The following is a 16739-nucleotide window of genomic DNA, read 5'->3' on the forward strand; positions in this document are numbered from 1 at the left end:
CATCTACAAGGCATGGGTCACAGTGTAGGGCTGGTATGGAGCCGTGGATAGAACATCAGGGCATGTAATGGGCAGCCTCCTGCATTTTACCATCACATTATTTTAAGAGTAAAATTGTGGCAGGTGAGACTGGGTGGACTGCCCAACTGGCAGGTGGGTGGGCTGGCTTGAGCCTCTGCCTCAAGCGTGCCCGCTATCATAATGGTGTATACGTCGACCCCATATTTCTGATCTGAAAAGTTATGACTTTTGTAGATCCAGTGTATAAGTTGACCTGACCCAAAGCACCACTTGTAGGGGATGAGGCTGGGTTCAGCTTTCGGCTGATGCAGCTCCATCCTCTGCAAGTGGCACTGCCTGGGCTGTGCCAGCTGAGCACCAAACCCACTGCCACTCACAGGGGATGGGGCCATGCCAGCTGAGCCTGGCACTGCTTGCATGGGATAGGGCTGCACCAGCCAAGTGCCAGGCCCAGAGCTCAGCTGCCATGGCTGGGACTGGAGCCACTTACAGGGGACAGGGCAGGGTTCAGTACTTGGTAGCACCACTTGTAGCAGACAGGGCCATGTTTGGTGCTCAGCTGGTGAAGCCCCATCCCCTGCAAGCTGTGCTGGGCTCAGCTCTTGGCCCCATCCTCTGTGAGCAGTGATACCTGGGCTGTGACAGCTGAGCGCCATGCCGCTCACAGGGGACAGTGATATGGTGTATAAATTGAGGTTGAATTTTAAGAATTAAAAACTGGGCTTCAAAACTCAACTTGTACACCATGAAATATGGTAGTTTTGCTCTGGTGAAAATTGTGCCGGCATTTATTCAGTCTCATTAATTGCACATGTAGATGCACCCTGTCAGTGTTGGGAGAAGACACATTACAACAATAAGCAATAATTAGCATTCTTTACCTACAACATACTTCCAACATTCACAGACATTATCTAATCAGTCCCTTACAACTCTTCTGTGAGGTAAACAAGCATTAATTTGTCAAAGTTACAGGTGGGGAAACCAAGGCAGAAAGGTTAAGTGATTTTTTTCCAAGGCTAGAGAGTGAGTTACAGTGACACAACTAGGAGCAGAACTTAAAGAGGTACTGGGTGCGTCTACATGAGAGGTTTACAGCTGAACTGACCAATTAGCTTTCCACTAAAATGCCACCATGGTGGTGCTATTAAGATGGAGTAAACTAATTAGCTCTGCTGTAGGTTGGTACTTGTAAACAAAAGTACTATCCCACAGTAGAGTTACTGGGACACAAGTGAGCTTCATGCAGAGGCTGCCAGGAAGCCCCACACTGAAGCACCCTCCTGCCCCAGCCAGCCACTCCACAGCATGTTGAGCCAGGTAGGAGCAGCCCCAGGCTGGCAGGAGGAACCACCTGAGTTCACCTGCCAGCCAGGACTGCTGTGCCCCAGCTCAATATGCTGTGGTCCTGGGTGCACGTTCAAATGGTGCACGTGGGAGCAATAAACTCCGTCACAAACTGCACCAGAATTTATTGCTGTGCATTAATAACATGTGTAGACATGCCCCCTGGCTCCCATTCTTGTGCCAGAACTACCACATCACCTCTATCTCTAGAGTGACTATTTTCACCAAGGGCCAGTTCTCTGTAAGATCCATATTTTATATTTTAAAATATAAATGGAAGATTTAACCTAATTAATTAAACATCTCATACAAAGACTTTAAAAGTCATTTTGGACCTGCCCCTCTGGGATGCATGTGTCTATGTACATATATACTGCACAAATTCATCTCCAACTTGCCTTTTGTTCTGCTGTCATAGTCAAACTCTGTAGTCTAATTGTCATGTTCCCAAGGCTCTGTTCAAATGCTGCCACAAGGTGAGCCTGAAAGTCAAATGATATTGCAGAGTGAATTTTACACTCTCTTCTAAATCAGCATCTGTGTTCTTCATGTAAGCATTAAAGTAGTACTGTGCCCTCATGTTTGGTTAAGTAGATGCCTCAGGGGAAGTAAAAAGATTAGAGTAGGCAAGTCAAAATGAAAACATATCCTTTCAAATGTCCTACAAACAAATTAGTAGAAATAATTTACTGTGGGAAAATTAGCAATATCAGAAGAAAAAAGATCAGTCTCCAGATTATGTATTTATTTATTTATTTACAAGTGGTAGTCTCTGTGGAAAAATGTTATTAAAAGAAGCACATTTAAATATGGGGGTGATAATCCAACTTCACTGTTGTGGGTGAGAAGAAACTTTTCCCTAAGAACAGATCATCTCATAAATACCTATGGCACGGTTTCTTCCTCTGGGAAAATTGATACTGATCATTATCAGACTGCTTACAGATATAGAAGGACCACTGGTTTGATCTTGCACATCAATACCTAAATTTCTTAAAGGTATACTGTAGGTCTGTGTAAAGCTTCAGTCCCTAATTCAATTTGGCGGAGATTTGGCACGATTCGGTGGCTGAATCTCCAAATCAAATCAGGAGAGCCTTTAATCTCTCTGCAGCGAATCAGAACCCTCCGAATCGATTTGGAGATATTCGATGATTTGGATATAGGCATAGCTTTAAATGTTTTTTCTATATACATCAAGGTACCAGGCGGCTCATGAATGCTGTGATACTGGAGCGGATGGAGTGTCCCACAGGAGTGCAGGAGGTTCCCCAGCACACTCGGCAGCAGACCCAGAAGTGGACCAGAAGCACTTCCAGTCCACTTCCGGGTCCACTGAGAAGCGCGGTGGGGGGCACCCAGGGCCAATCGCTGAGCCAGAGGAACATGAGGGAGCTCCCCTGCATGCTCTGCGGTGGACCCAGAAGTGGACCGAAAGTATTTTCAGTACACTTCCAGGTTCATTGCTGAGCATGCGGGGAGCCTCCCTGTGCTCCTGTGGGATGCTCCATCTGCCCCAGCATTGCAGCATTCACAAGCCATGCCTAGCACCTCGAGGTATGCAGAAATAACATTTAAAGCTGTGTCTATGGCTGAATCACTGATTCTCCGAATCAGTATCGAATCTTCAAATTCAGATTTGGCTGAATCAAATCAGAGACACTGATCCAAATCAAATCACTGTCCCTGATTCAGGCCAAATCCGAGTCTGAATTGAATACAGCCCATTTTTCAATCCCCTAGTATACTGCATACTCTATACACTTGACCTTGCATTATATTCTGTGTCAACTGTAAATGCTATGAGATCACTGGAAAGAACAGGCATACTACCAGGGCATTGAGAGAATAGCAATGCAAGTGTGGTTTGGATCTCTTAATTTTTCTGTGAAGGTCATGTAACACTTTAGAAAAAGACAGTGAGATAACAGCTATTCCAGAATCACTGGAAATTAAATTTGAAACATGGGCTGGAAGGGACCTTTGGGTTTGTTTTAGAAGCGATTCTTAAGTTCTGAAATTCTTATTTAGACAATTACAACTATACTTGCTACACAGTTGCTAAAAGCTTTCAGGACTTCTGGACTCCTAACGCTCGTTTTCTCAGAAAACATCAAGGCATTTTAGTAAGAATGAGCCCCTGCTTAGGCAATTAAATTTTACTATATCAATTTCTTAAATAAGGAAATTGAGACATGAAGAAGCTAAGTAAGTTCTTCAAAAATCACAAAGCTAGCCTTCAACAGTGTTAGGAAGAATACCCAGAAATCCTTAAATCTCTTTCCATCCCACATTTGACTACATTACTACTATATTCATAGGTATGTTCTGTAAAAGTTATGAACATGCATTGGTGGCCATGACAGGGAAGTGAAGATCTATACCCCAGAGATATCTCTATGAAATAACCGATTAAATATTCTTAACTATATGCATTAATTGTTCCATCTAAAGGAAAAATTAGTGTCATTTTCCTTCTATTGAACTGCCACCAAACCAGCCAGAAAATCAGCCAATAGAAATTGCTAAAAAATTACCTGAAGAATACACTGTACATGAATGCTTGTCAAAATCTTTCTCAACCATACAATTGATCCAGGAAAAGATATCACCTACAGAATTTCTTGCACAAAAAATTAACACCCTTCAAACCAATCAAGAACTTTAGTGGCAGGATTTTGAAATATGATGTATGCACATTGTATGAACAAGTGTCTTATTAGATACTTCTTAAATATTATTAAGTACATAGATAAAAGCGTGACAAATGCTTTTGAAGGCAGAAGAGAGTGATTGAATTTTATAGCAAATGCTTATGAATTCAAATAAAGTTGTCTGGTTCTTCCCACTGCCATTATTTTAAAAAATGCTTCAAGATGTGAGACAGAAAAAAAAGTTATTCTGCACAGCTACTTTTAAATCAAGCCACAAAAATGCTATCACACATTGATGTGCTAACCTTACCTCAAGCAAAACACTCACTAGAGACAACTTCTGTCAACTGAATTTAATCATTAATCTATATATAGGCTAACAGTTTAAAGGTTTAAAAAATCTTGTATCTCAGACAGGTTCGCAGATTTAAGCAAGGTAATATTACACTGGAATTTTACAAGCAAAAGGTCATAAGAAGTCCATCACAAGTCAAAACTTGTGTATTTCCATTACTTATCAAGCTATCATTTTGACTACCATATCAAAATACTACATGATTTATAATATCTTAGATGTTTGGGAATATTTTAATAGGAAATCTATGCAATTAAAAGAAAAGCAGACTGCTAGGCAACTAATTAACTAGGTCAAGCTTAGTGAAAAATATTTAACCTAAATTGGGTAATCACTCTTTCATTGTATACGAACAAGTAATTAATCTGAAGGATTAATAATGTGAGGTTTCTTAAGTAAAAAAAAAATTCTACTTTGCTGTTTTGGGTCAATGGACAACAGAGGCTTCAAAGGGAGATTCTTGTTGTGCTGATCAGAAGGTAGAATGATGCAAGCTAGGTAAATCAGTCCAGGTCCAACCTGCTTTTTCTACATAGAAGGAAAATAGTTGAGGCCATTGTAAAGTGGTTGCCAGTTTAATAGAAGCATAGACAGCTGATAGTCTTCATTCAGCAAGAAAGCTCTTCAAAATTTTAAGGCATGCCTCTTAGAATGGTGATCTGCTGACTGCCCATCCTGGAATTCCTAGCATTTATGCCAGGTATTTTTCTGGCTTTCTTTATCAAAAAAAATGCTGAGAATTATGCTGATTATATTAAAACACTAATTCAGGCTGGGCAATAAAATAACCAGTACTAGTGGAAGAATGAAACATTAGGCTCTTCACTTCTACAATGCTACACATACACAGAGGGCCATACTTGGTTCAGTTTTATTCTCTTTATTACCACTGATATCCATGGTCCCTTTGAAATGTACATTCTCAGCTCTGAAAAGCAAGCAAATAAACTGCAAAATCCTCCCTAGCTCAAAGTATATTCCTTGCTTGTTTGATTCTCCTCAGTGTTTGTTAGAGGTGTTCATTGGGCCAACATATGTAATTTTCTGGTAATATGTAAAGTTGCAATAGATTTGCTACATTAAAAAATTATGTTCTAATTAAAAAGAGTTCTGCAGTATTCTGGGTTTTTTGAACACACGTCAAAAATAAACTGTAGAAGAAAACAAAACAACTAAAGCTTAACTTGATCTGAGCTCAGAATGATATTGGAACCTCCATAATTCACATGGCTGCAAAACTAATATACCAAAGTGTCACAGGGGCACTGAGGTGCCCTGTGACTTAAAGGATAAGAGGAGAGTTGTCAAGCAGCAGAGCAGTGCAGCTGCAGGTTGCTGTGGCAACCAGCCGGTCAGGTGACCAGAAGGGGGCAGGGCCAGGCCCTTTATAACAGCTGGAGCTCTGCAGCAGAGAGCTGAGCAGCAGAGCCTATGGTGGCAGTTTGTCCGCTGCAATGATGCGAGGGGAGAGAGAGAGCGCCCTGAGAAAGGTAACGGTGAGAACCAGTGCAGCATGTGGTTTGTGTTATAAGCCGGTGGGCTTTTGCTTGTGTTGTAGCCGCTTGGCTTACGGTTTTGTTATGATTACACCGGAGGACCGGGTGAGGCTGTAGGGGTGTGAGGAGGCCTCACGGGGGCTCCCCAGCAGCTTGGGGGTTCCCGGTGCCCAGTGGTGCTCAGTGCAGCATGGTGAGTAGTGCCAGTGGGGCACAGCGGTTGGCGCCAGAGAGGCACGGCAAAGGCCTCAAAGGGGGCAACGGGCATGGGAGGCACGGCAAAGGCCTCACAGGGGGCAACGGGCGCGGGAGGCTCGGCAAAGGCCCCGCAGGGGGACAACGGGTGCGAGAGGCGCGGCAGAGGCCCTAGGTGGGCCACATACTAGATCAAGCCACCCCAAGGCAGGCGACAGGTTTCATTGACAGGTACCCAGGACAGGTGCAGGCTAAAGAGTGGTCTGGAGGGTCCCCGTACCAGCAGGGGAGCCCTAGGAACCAGACGGGCCAGATAAGGCTCCGGCTGCCTGAGCCTTACAGGACACGCTTGATGTCAGGGTCATCATTGACAGGACTTTGAAGGGGCCAGGTAGGGCTCCAGCCGCCTGAGCCTACCAGGACACACCTAGTAGGACAACCATCATTGGCAGGGGTCAGCAGGGGCCAGGTAAGGCTCTGGCCGCCTGAGCCCAATTGGATGGTCACCATGGACAGGACTCAGAAGGGGCCAGGTAGGGCTTAAGCCACCTGAGCACAGTTGACATAGAGGGTTAATCCAGGCAAGGAGGCCACGCCCGGAAGGAGCACCAGAGAAGGGACGCTGATTGTGGGTTAGGCCCAAGGGCGCCAGAGAAGGGGCGCTGATTGTGGGTTAGGCCCAGGGGCGCCCAAGAAGGGGCGCTGGCTAGGGGTTAAGCCCAGAGACGCCAGAGAAGGGGCGCTGGTTGTAGGCCAGTCCAGGGGGCGCCAGTAGGGCGTGGGACCAGACAACATCCAGGAAGAACTGCGAGGCTTGGGGTATGCTAAAGGGGAGGTAGGAGGCACGCATTGCCCATAAGGCTGGGGTGTTGGTGCACCCCACTTGGAACAGAGCTGATACCAGCGCGGTGTTGAGGTGAGAGTAGGCAGCCTCCCTTACTGAACTTATAAGAACAAAGACATGGCAGGCGAGACGAGGGTGCTGGATCACCGTAATTGACACGGCAGGGGGCGCTAGCGAGATCACGGCCACTCGCAGGCCCCACTCCGTGACACAAATATCTTAAGATTGGGTGCTAACATTATAAGGTTTTAGAATTAAAATAAGTCAGCATCCAGTGGACTGAATGGACACCAAGATGTGGGCAGATGGAAACCCTCTGTTTCTGTACAGTTTCTGCAGATGTTCAGATGACACTGGAAATGACTCATAAATGAAAAAGCTATAAAGCCAGAAAGTTCAATATAATAGCCATACAATTATGTTAAATCTTTGAAATGGCTTGAATTACCAACCTACTTTAATAGCAAAGGATCATCTAGAGCAGTGGGGAGCCAACCCTTTTGGCTAGCATGCCACAAATTAACCATGTACTCTCTTCAAGTGCCACTCCAATCCCTTCCCCCTTCTTGATCAGCTTCTCTGTTTTCTGTTTCCTTCCCTGCACATCTGTTACCCTGCTTTCTCTGCCCTGGCCTATCTGCTGCTGTGTTCCCTACCCCATCTGCCATATGCACCACTTGTGGCATCCATGCCACAGGTTAGAATCCTTTTAGAGCAGTGGTTCTCAACCTTTTTAGACTCAAGGTACCCTTCAGCAGACTTGAGGCATCCATCCATAACTTTTGTGAATTGAGTGCCACCCAATTTTCAGAAGCTAATTTCTATATTATAGTACTAGTAGAGTAGGGTTATAATATGTCTGGGTTTTCCCGGACATGTCCTCTTTTTGCGTTTAGGCAGGTTTTTTTTAGAATATCAACAAATGTCTGGGATTTTGCTCTGCTCAGCACTGAAGTTTTTCCCAGCACTTCCCAGCTTGCCCTAGCAAGGAGCTGTTGGGGATGATGAAAGAGGGAAGAGGGCAATTGTAGACAGGGAGCATCATGTCTGTCTTCAGGTGCATATGCATATGGCCAGCATGCAGCCAGGCAAGGTGGTGAGAGCAGCCTCAGAAGCTGCATGTAGGTAAGTCTATGGGGGCAAGGGTTGGAGGGCCAGGGCTTGAGGACTTTCAAGGGCACTGTGTGTGTGTGGAGGGCAGGGGTGTGTGAGGGGGCTGGGTGCCTTCCAGCACAGGGGAAGCTGTCTAGGCACGGGGGCTGCAATAGGGCAGGGGAAGGGAGCGGGCCCTTCAGGGGTGGCAAGGAGCTGCATGGCCAACCCGGAGGCACCAGGGATGGTGCCCATGCTCATAGGGGCAGGCCAGCCAGGAGACGCTGGAGGACTGGGGGAAGCTGGGGGCTGTAGGTCAGGAGTGTGGGGCACAGGCAGTGCCAGGGGGCTACAGGTTGAGAGTGAGGGTATCAGCAGGGGCAGGGGGGCTGAGGATTTGGAGTGAAGGGCACCGGCATGGTCTGGAAGCAAGAGTAGTGTCGGTCAGGAGTGAAAGGCAACAGCACAGCTGGGGGCGGGGCTGTGGCTTGGGAGTGAGGGGCAGGGGCAGAGCATGGGCATAACATTGCCCCCTCCCAACAGATGTGTTCTTTTTTGAAACTGGAAATACGGTAACCCTATTGCAGAGAGACCAGGGAGTAAGGATCATCCTGGCAGGGACAACACTGAGCCTGGGCTTATCTGATTTGATTAACTCCTCATACCTCGTTTATCTCCTTATCTCCTCCCACCTCCCAGCATGCTTCAAAGGATCTGGCAGCATCCTGGTTGTGAATCACTGCTCTACAGTCACATTCTGCTTCTCTGTTGTTAGCACTGTGCCCTGTAGTTTACAGTACTAGAGTATATATTGCGAGAAGCATACATATAACTGTAAATTACATGCTTAAAATATGTCATCAGCTGCTTTAAATTAGGGAAGGTAAGAAAACTACCAACCATACATCTGAAGCTTATAATTTCATTTACTTTCTGTCTACTTCAATTTATTATTCTCCTTGTTCATATGATGTCTAGAAAGGGGGAGGGGATTAGAACCAGCCCTCTATGACTATTCTAAAGGTGATACCTGTCCAGTATTGCCGTGACACCAAATGAAAAGAAATACGTGTCTATTATAAAATACTAGTATAGAATCCTCAACTTGAAACTTTAGTACCTCTTTTAAAAAAAAATTCCTGCTCTATTTCTGTAGTAGACATATTTTTTTACAGAAATTTGTGGGTATTCTCATTTAGGTTTTCACTCAGGAATATTACCACCACAGCAGCCACTATTGAAATTTGGGAGTTCAGCTCCATATCCAAATGCCCTTGAAGCTCTAGTTTCAGCCTCTGTCTAACCCTTTTCATTTCAAAAGAATAGTAATAAGCAGCAAAAAAAACAGAGTAAACCATAGATAAATATACTATATATTCTCATAACTTACAATAGACAATTATGCCTAACCTATTATATTGATCCAAAATAAGAAGAATGAAGTAATGTGAGAGAGAAATGCAAGAGAAGAACCATTTTTTGCTGTGCTATGTCAAAATGGTATATAATATTAACTATATTTTTACCTAATCTCTGTCACAATGATTGAGGTGAATCAGAATAACTAATGGTATCTTATTCTCATATAAAAATAATTACATACAGGGAAGATAAAATGCAACATATATTTTAAATTTTATCAGTACAAAACACCATTCTCTCATCTGTTTATATACAGGATGGTGAAATATTTCACATAGCTATTCCAGACTTGTTCATCATCAGCACATAGCCGACTTATTCTAAATAACCGTTCTCACGTTCACAATGAAAACAAACATGAATAGTACAATAACACGAGATATGTGGCTCTCATTCCCATCAGCCCCTATAAAAATAAACAGGGCTGAGACTGTGAGAAAAATGGCAGAAAATCAAACAAGTTTAATGACCAGTATATGCACTAGAAAAACCAAAATGTTTATTCCAAAAACAGTCTTTACTATTTTCTGTTTAAAAAAAACCACAACTATTTTCAGTAACAATGAAGAATCTCATTTCAAATATTTGGGCAAGTAAAAAAAATTAGGTAAATGGCATGATGGGACCAATTATGCTTCAAAACCTGAGCAGGTAACCAAAAGTTATTGCTATCTGGGAAACTGTTTAGAGAAGTATAAGGAAAAGGATTAGTTGGACTTAATTCACTTCCTTGTCTGAAGGATTTATTTTCATTAAACTGCCACCACAACTGGCACCCTTGATGTTACTTTCCAAAAGTTTAAAGCAAATCAACTGAAGGTGTGAAGTCAAGTTACCCAAGATAAAGTGTGATATGCGAGTGCTTTAGATTCTGCACTTTCAGTTGATTTGCTTTAATGTTCCAGCATCTGCATAGCATTGGAAATGTACCTAAAGTTGACTGGACATTGGAAATAAAACAGTTTTCCATGGCAAGAAGTCATCATTCAAAGATGAAGCAAGTTGGAGAAATCTGCACTACCAGTATGTAAGGGACCACCTATAATAGATCAGGACATGGGTGGTCCAGAGGCTGGAGCCAGAAAGCAAGCCAAAGGCTGAAACCAGTGGCAGAAACCAGGAAAATGGCCAAGTACCAGAAGTAACAGACTCTAGAAGACCAGCTGAACATCAGAAGCAAGAAAAAATGCACATTTCCCAGCCAGAGTCCTATGGCTAATAAGACCCCAAATACCTGGGAACACTTCCCAGTAATCAATTCCAAGAAGTCTAGCTCTTCCAGCTATTACCTCATTGCCCCAACTGGGATAGGTTCTGGCTGTCAGCTAGTCCTGAGACCCTGACAAAATAACTCAGCTATACCACTTTTATGGAAAATCAGCAACTTCATCCCCAGTGACCAGGAATGTGGCACATTACAACAGTACTATATTCACTCTGGAGAACACAAAAGCAAAAGTACCGAGTAGGAAATGTTGTTGATTTTATAAAATATAAAAATACAGTGTTAACCTAAATGACAGTTTGTTCCAAATATGGAACCATTGGTACAATGCAGGAATGTTTTGGACTTTGATGTTTCTGAGAAAACAAGTTCTCCTTGCCAGAGAAAACTCCATGAATTCTGAATAGCTTTTTAATAGAGGGAGTAATTATGGCCTTAAAGATACCACTACTTCGAGATTATTCTTCCAGATCAGCCTGCAAGGTAGACAGACACTGCAATAAAGAAAGTTGTAGCCAAACTGAATTGACATGAAGACCTGTGTCTGGTAAAGGTCTTTTCTTTAAAGAGCTGAAGCTGGTTTCATTCATGAATAGTCAATTAGCCAAAAAATTGATGCAAGAGAACAACTGGTCAACATTTAAGACAGCAAAGCCTTACATGTTGAGCAAGGTTTAAAAAGATATGTAAGAAGTGGACTGAATGAAAGCCTTTAATGCATTCAGGGCTCTTTGCATTTATATGGTAAATGTAACAATTTTACTACTTGCATTTGTTTTTTCCCCTCAGCACTGGAATGTTGAAGTGACAGAAGTACTAAATGTAGACTTAATATTCATTCCTCAGCTTATCTATTAACCATTTCATTGGTTTCTCTTTCTATTTTAAAAGCTGGCACTTATGTCTGCACCAACATGCTGATTAAACCTACTTTTATTTTCCATTCTGTGGTGGAAGTCATGACTCAGGTCAAACCATCCCCTGGTGTCTTTACTATTTTACTAATTCAAGAGCCAGTGTCCAGGAATTTCCTCTTCAGTAACCTTACTCACCCATTCCTACAATCCTCAAATACAAAAATGATCTTAAAATAGTCACTACTCATTTGTAGTTTGTTTATATTGGAATTACTTGTTTTACAGTGAGCTGCCTCTTTATTTAACCCACATTTCAACTACATCTGACAGAGGCACCACAGGTCAAAAAGACTGAGCAAGGGTCACACACAGTGTTGACTCAAGTGGAATTAAACCCAATGCCTTCTTTCTAGTTTGGAAAGCTTCCTTGTGTAAAACTATTTATACCATTTCACAGCACTGTAAGGTCCTCAGGGCAAGCAAGTAAAAATATTGTAACAAATATCTTATGCTCTTTAAATCAGTGTTTCTCAATCTGTGGGTCGCAACCTAAAAGTGGCTGACAAGAATATGTGAAAGGGTTGCAAACAAACTTTAAAAATGGATTCACTTTAAAGGAGAAAAACGTGGGAAACCATGGTTTTTCCCTTGCAGGCTGGCAGAGTTCCAGCCTGCCCGGGAGCAGGGGGCAGTGGCTTGGGAGTGAGGGGCACTGGGTTGGGACTGGCCATTGATGTTTACAAATGCATCCTGGTACAAAAAAAGGTTGAGAACCACTGCCTTAGATAGCACCTTAAACTGGTTTCCACTGCCCCTTTTGTGGGGCACTTCTGCCTGTCCATGCTACCAGAACATTGTTTTTATACTATGGGAAAATGCAATACACTTTAGTTCCTTTACTTGTTTACACTCAATATACCTCTGATCTGCAATTTCTGACCCATGTACATGAATGTCATGTTACAAGTTTATGAAGAAAAGCCAGGCTCCAAGAACTCTATTCTAGAATTAATCAAGCCTGTGCATGCTATACTATAAAAAAGAAACAACACATTTTGAGTCGCCCAAAATGCATATATTTATTTTTAAAATGAACCTGTGATCAGAATGTACCATTATAAACTGGGGATATTTTTGCTTGTTGGAAAAGCTTTCAAGATGATTTGTGCATGAAATACACTACTTATCAATCTCCATTTTCTCAAATTGTACTTACATTGGCAGTCAGTTGAGTTGTCAGAGCTGACACCTTCTCCTGGGATGCATCCAACTCTCTTCGTAGCTTGCGAATCTAAATGTCATATTTTAAGAGAGCACCATAATTGCACCATGATCTACAAAGTTATAAAAGTAAAGCAAGTATGCAAAAAAGTTTCTGTTTAAAAAACACAAATTGGTTCTTACCTCTGACTGGCATTTTTCTTCAGGCTGCAAAGGAAAAATCAGGAAAACAATATGAACTTACAATAGTTCGTAACTATTAAACATCAAATTTATTACATTTAGAACTCAAACAGTATTCTTTATTTAAGACCAGATCCTGTAAACATATATGCATGTAGCTAACTTTACTCACACAAGTACCTACGTTGATGACTATTACATTTACCACTGAGAACTCATAACATATGTGCATTACTTGTATATACTTGAAATTGTTTCTGTTAGGTCATGAAAACTAAAACCAGGACCATTCCATTATAGGACCCTGAAAAGAGTAACTATTTTTGTGAAGATTTCTCAGGAACATTTATAAGTAGGTGTTCCAAAAGTTCACATTCACGAAACAGTGGAAAAATGGTGTTTTTATGTAAATATGTTTCTTTGCAAAAGTAACTTTTTAGATTTTCAAATTCTGAACATGTTTCTCTGGAAACAAAACAGCAAAATGTTGTGACATCTGCTATTTCCAGTAAATTTAGATGCATTTGATTAAACAGAAGCAAAACTAAAAACACCTCATTTTCGGAGTCTTAGTATTTCACTCTTAAGTTTCTTATATGACACTCTTCAGTGAATGTTTCTGATGGCACCTCATAAAAGTATTTGGGAGAGGATAACATTCAAAACCCAAGAAGGGGCTGCTGTTGTGTGGGGAACCTAAGCTGTCAGTGCCCTATGTGCTTTTCTGTGACTGTCAACACTTCCGGCCACAAAAGTCTGGTTTGATTGACTTTATTTTTTAATACACTATAAATGCCTGGGTTTGGAGGTTAGTGGTGTCGGGGCAAGGTATTGACTCAATCCTACATGGCTACACGATTGAGTGTTCTGCATCTATTCCAGAACAGCCTCACAGCAATCCAGCACAGGTAGAGACTGAAAGAGCAAGGGCTACTTGCCTAGTATATTGTCCCCGGTCTACAAGTGGGCAGTCATGTGTAGAGCTCTGGTTCCTTTACCCAATATGTAAACTTCTGTAGCTGAGCTAGAACCGTGGGAAAACTCAAGTTCTAATCAGCTCTTATGTTTAAGGTTGCAAGTAAAACAATGTTTATACTAAGGGTGGTCTACTGATATAGGAACTGGATTAAAATCTAAGAGATCTAGGTTCAGTTCCTGGTACTGACCCAGAATCTGTGTGACCTTGGTTGAATGACAATTTTTCTTCTGAACCTCAGTTCAAGTGCATGGTGCTAATACAACAATGTAACATGAAGAAAAACTTATTAACAGTTGGGAGGTACCCAGGTGCTACGGTGTGGGTGACTAGTTGCTCTCCTAGATTACTAATCAAATGACCATTACATTATTTTCCATGGTGGCTAGCTTGGTAAAGTTGTGACAACTAAAAAGGTAGTTACTAACCAAAGTCAGCTGCTAAAGGAAAGTATATGGTAGGTTAAAAATTAAGCTGCTCTGTCATTTTGTAAACATCTCCAGTACCAGTCATCATTAAAATTATACACATTAATCTACATTATTATACATCATCACTGCTTAGACCAATGGTTCTTAACTTTTTTTTAGACTCAAAGCACCTCTGGATGACTTCAGACATTGTTTGGAAAATGGCAACCCTTAGTTTTATCGCTTTATTAATTGAAGAAAAATAGAGTAGGTTTTCTCTTGCAAAGAACTCAGGAAGACCACAACTATGAACTTCTATTTGAAATCTCTGAGTTTATCTTGTGAATCATATTTGTAAACCTAACAGTGTTAATGTGTGGCAGCCAGTGGCACCCTTGAAACAATCTCAAGGCACCCCAGGTTAAGAATGACTGGTTTAGAAAAAGAAAGTAAAAAACAGAACCTAGTAATTGGGGCTGCTCCCAGTGCCTTGTAGAGATATTATGAACAACAGCCTAGAAAAATGGTGTGTTCTGCATCCTTCCAACATGTTATCTTTTGTGACTTGGAATAGTTCACTTGCTCTAGGTACCATAGGTAGAAAGCTGATGCTTACAATCCTTCATTATGATCAAGGGCTTTCTACTTCCCCTGGCATGAAATAGTCAACTACCAAAAAGGTTTGCAAGAGAATTTAACAATAGTAATTACTTTGATGGACTGGCATGCTTTTCTTCATGCACACAGTTAAACATGATCTGGCATAGGCTGGATGTGGGTTGCATCATATTTTCATACCAAGTTGAAGTTTTAGTTTACGTTAATAGATTAACTTTAGTATCCCATTGTTGCCCACTGCTTCTTTTTAAAAGGCATGAGTATCAGTTGATGTTTGTAGACTGATATACTTAACGTTATGTCTCTATTTTAATCACGTGTAGACACATCTGAGCTGACCCCAACTTCGCTAGCGCAGGTACTAACAACAGTGAAGTCATGACAGCTCAGGATTCAGCTTCTGAGTTTTTAGCCAGGGTTCTGGGCAGGTTTGTTCAGGTCTTGCTGAACCCTTCCTGACCCAGATTCATTGCCATATATACCTGTTTGGGTCTCACTGAAGCTAGTATGGATATGTCTACACATGCTGCAATTACAGCTCTGAGCTGCAGTATAGACATACTTTAATTCAACAGATCTTAAATGTTACATAGAAAAGCAGTTCACATCAGAATGACACATTAAAAAAATGCAAATATGCTACCTGTTAAAAATGTTAGTATCCTAAAAACTCCATTAGAGCTTCTTTTCAGTGTCATTTTATTAAGTGACTATGCAATTAAGACACTTTAAAACCAAAGATTCTTGGCATAATAAGCAGTAATAGCTCTTTTGTAATCATTAAAACTCATTCCATTAAGCCCTACTTAGAGTTTTCTTAACTGGCAAATCATTGAACTACCAGACCGAAATGGCTTTATCTACGTCTGTATATCTACTTAGGTTAGTTTATAAGGTACAAATCTACCTTGCTTTCTGTTTATTTACTAAGTCAATGTTGGTGTTGTCAGCAAAAAAGATCAAGTCTCCTTACAGTCATTATGGTCCTTTGTAATCAAGACCTACATAGAGCAGTTGCAGACAACTGATTCAAGAGAGGAACTGTTACTACTTGGCCATTAAGGTCTATCACTGTATAAGAATGCTGTGATAAATATCTATTAGCACCTTACAAAGAGAAAAATAACTTATTTACCTAACATAATAACGTCTATATTTACAGGAAACAAACCATGTTTCCTCCCTAAACAGCAAGAGCAATTTTAGTATGTTTGGACCAATCAATTATAAAATTTGGTTCCAATAAATACAAATGTGAAATAATGCTAAATATTGCATTTTTATTACATTCTGGCTGAAGGCTTAAATTCCATTATACTCACAGTTGAATAAATAGAGGATGTACTAGACACCAGAGAGAGAGAGGACCCATGCACTAAATAAGAGAGAAAATAAACACAGATTAGTTGTTTACTGTACAGAATCAGTAATTACAAAGTGAATCAGAATTACTTCTTTCACTGTAGACTACCAACCTACTGAGAGCAAATTTCCCCAGTTACCGAAGAAAAATATCATCATCCTTCTTAAAAATCAATTATATTAGTTCAAGTCAATTTTTTGCAAAGTATCAAAAACAGGTACAAAGGGAGGTGTCACAAAGTGCTTTTAATATAGAAATGAACTACATAATGGAAAGTGGAAAGTGTAGTTTACTGCACCATAATATATTCAACTTGAAAGAGACAATGCTAGGCAGCAATTGCCATACATTTTTATTGTGAAATATGTTTTATAAAACATAATATTAATAGAGTAAATACAAATATGGTTTTGTAAAGGTTGTGGATACAAACACTTCTCTTTAATTAATATTAAAACAT

General features: G+C 41.2%; 1 protein-coding gene across 5 annotated transcripts in view; it reads right to left on the minus strand.

The window, feature by feature from the left end:
• The window catches only part of NAV2 (neuron navigator 2), a 410342-nt gene that overhangs the window by 40379 nt on the left and 353224 nt on the right, over window positions 1-16739 (minus strand). For all 5 annotated transcript variants that reach the window (XM_090032867.1, XM_090032864.1, XM_090032863.1 and 2 more), the window contains 4 exons: window positions 16239-16291; window positions 12913-12936; window positions 12725-12799; window positions 1767-1850 (listed from right to left, as the gene is read on the minus strand). In XM_090032867.1, coding sequence (XP_089888993.1) covers window positions 1767-1850; window positions 12725-12799; window positions 12913-12936; window positions 16239-16291 — 236 coding nt within the window. The remainder of the gene's footprint in view (window positions 1-1766; window positions 1851-12724; window positions 12800-12912; window positions 12937-16238; window positions 16292-16739) is intronic.

Source organism: Crocodylus siamensis, chromosome 2, assembly GCF_052110815.1.
Source record: "Crocodylus siamensis isolate JL-2025a chromosome 2, ASM5211081v1, whole genome shotgun sequence".
Classification (NCBI taxonomy): domain Eukaryota; kingdom Metazoa; phylum Chordata; order Crocodylia; family Crocodylidae; genus Crocodylus; species Crocodylus siamensis.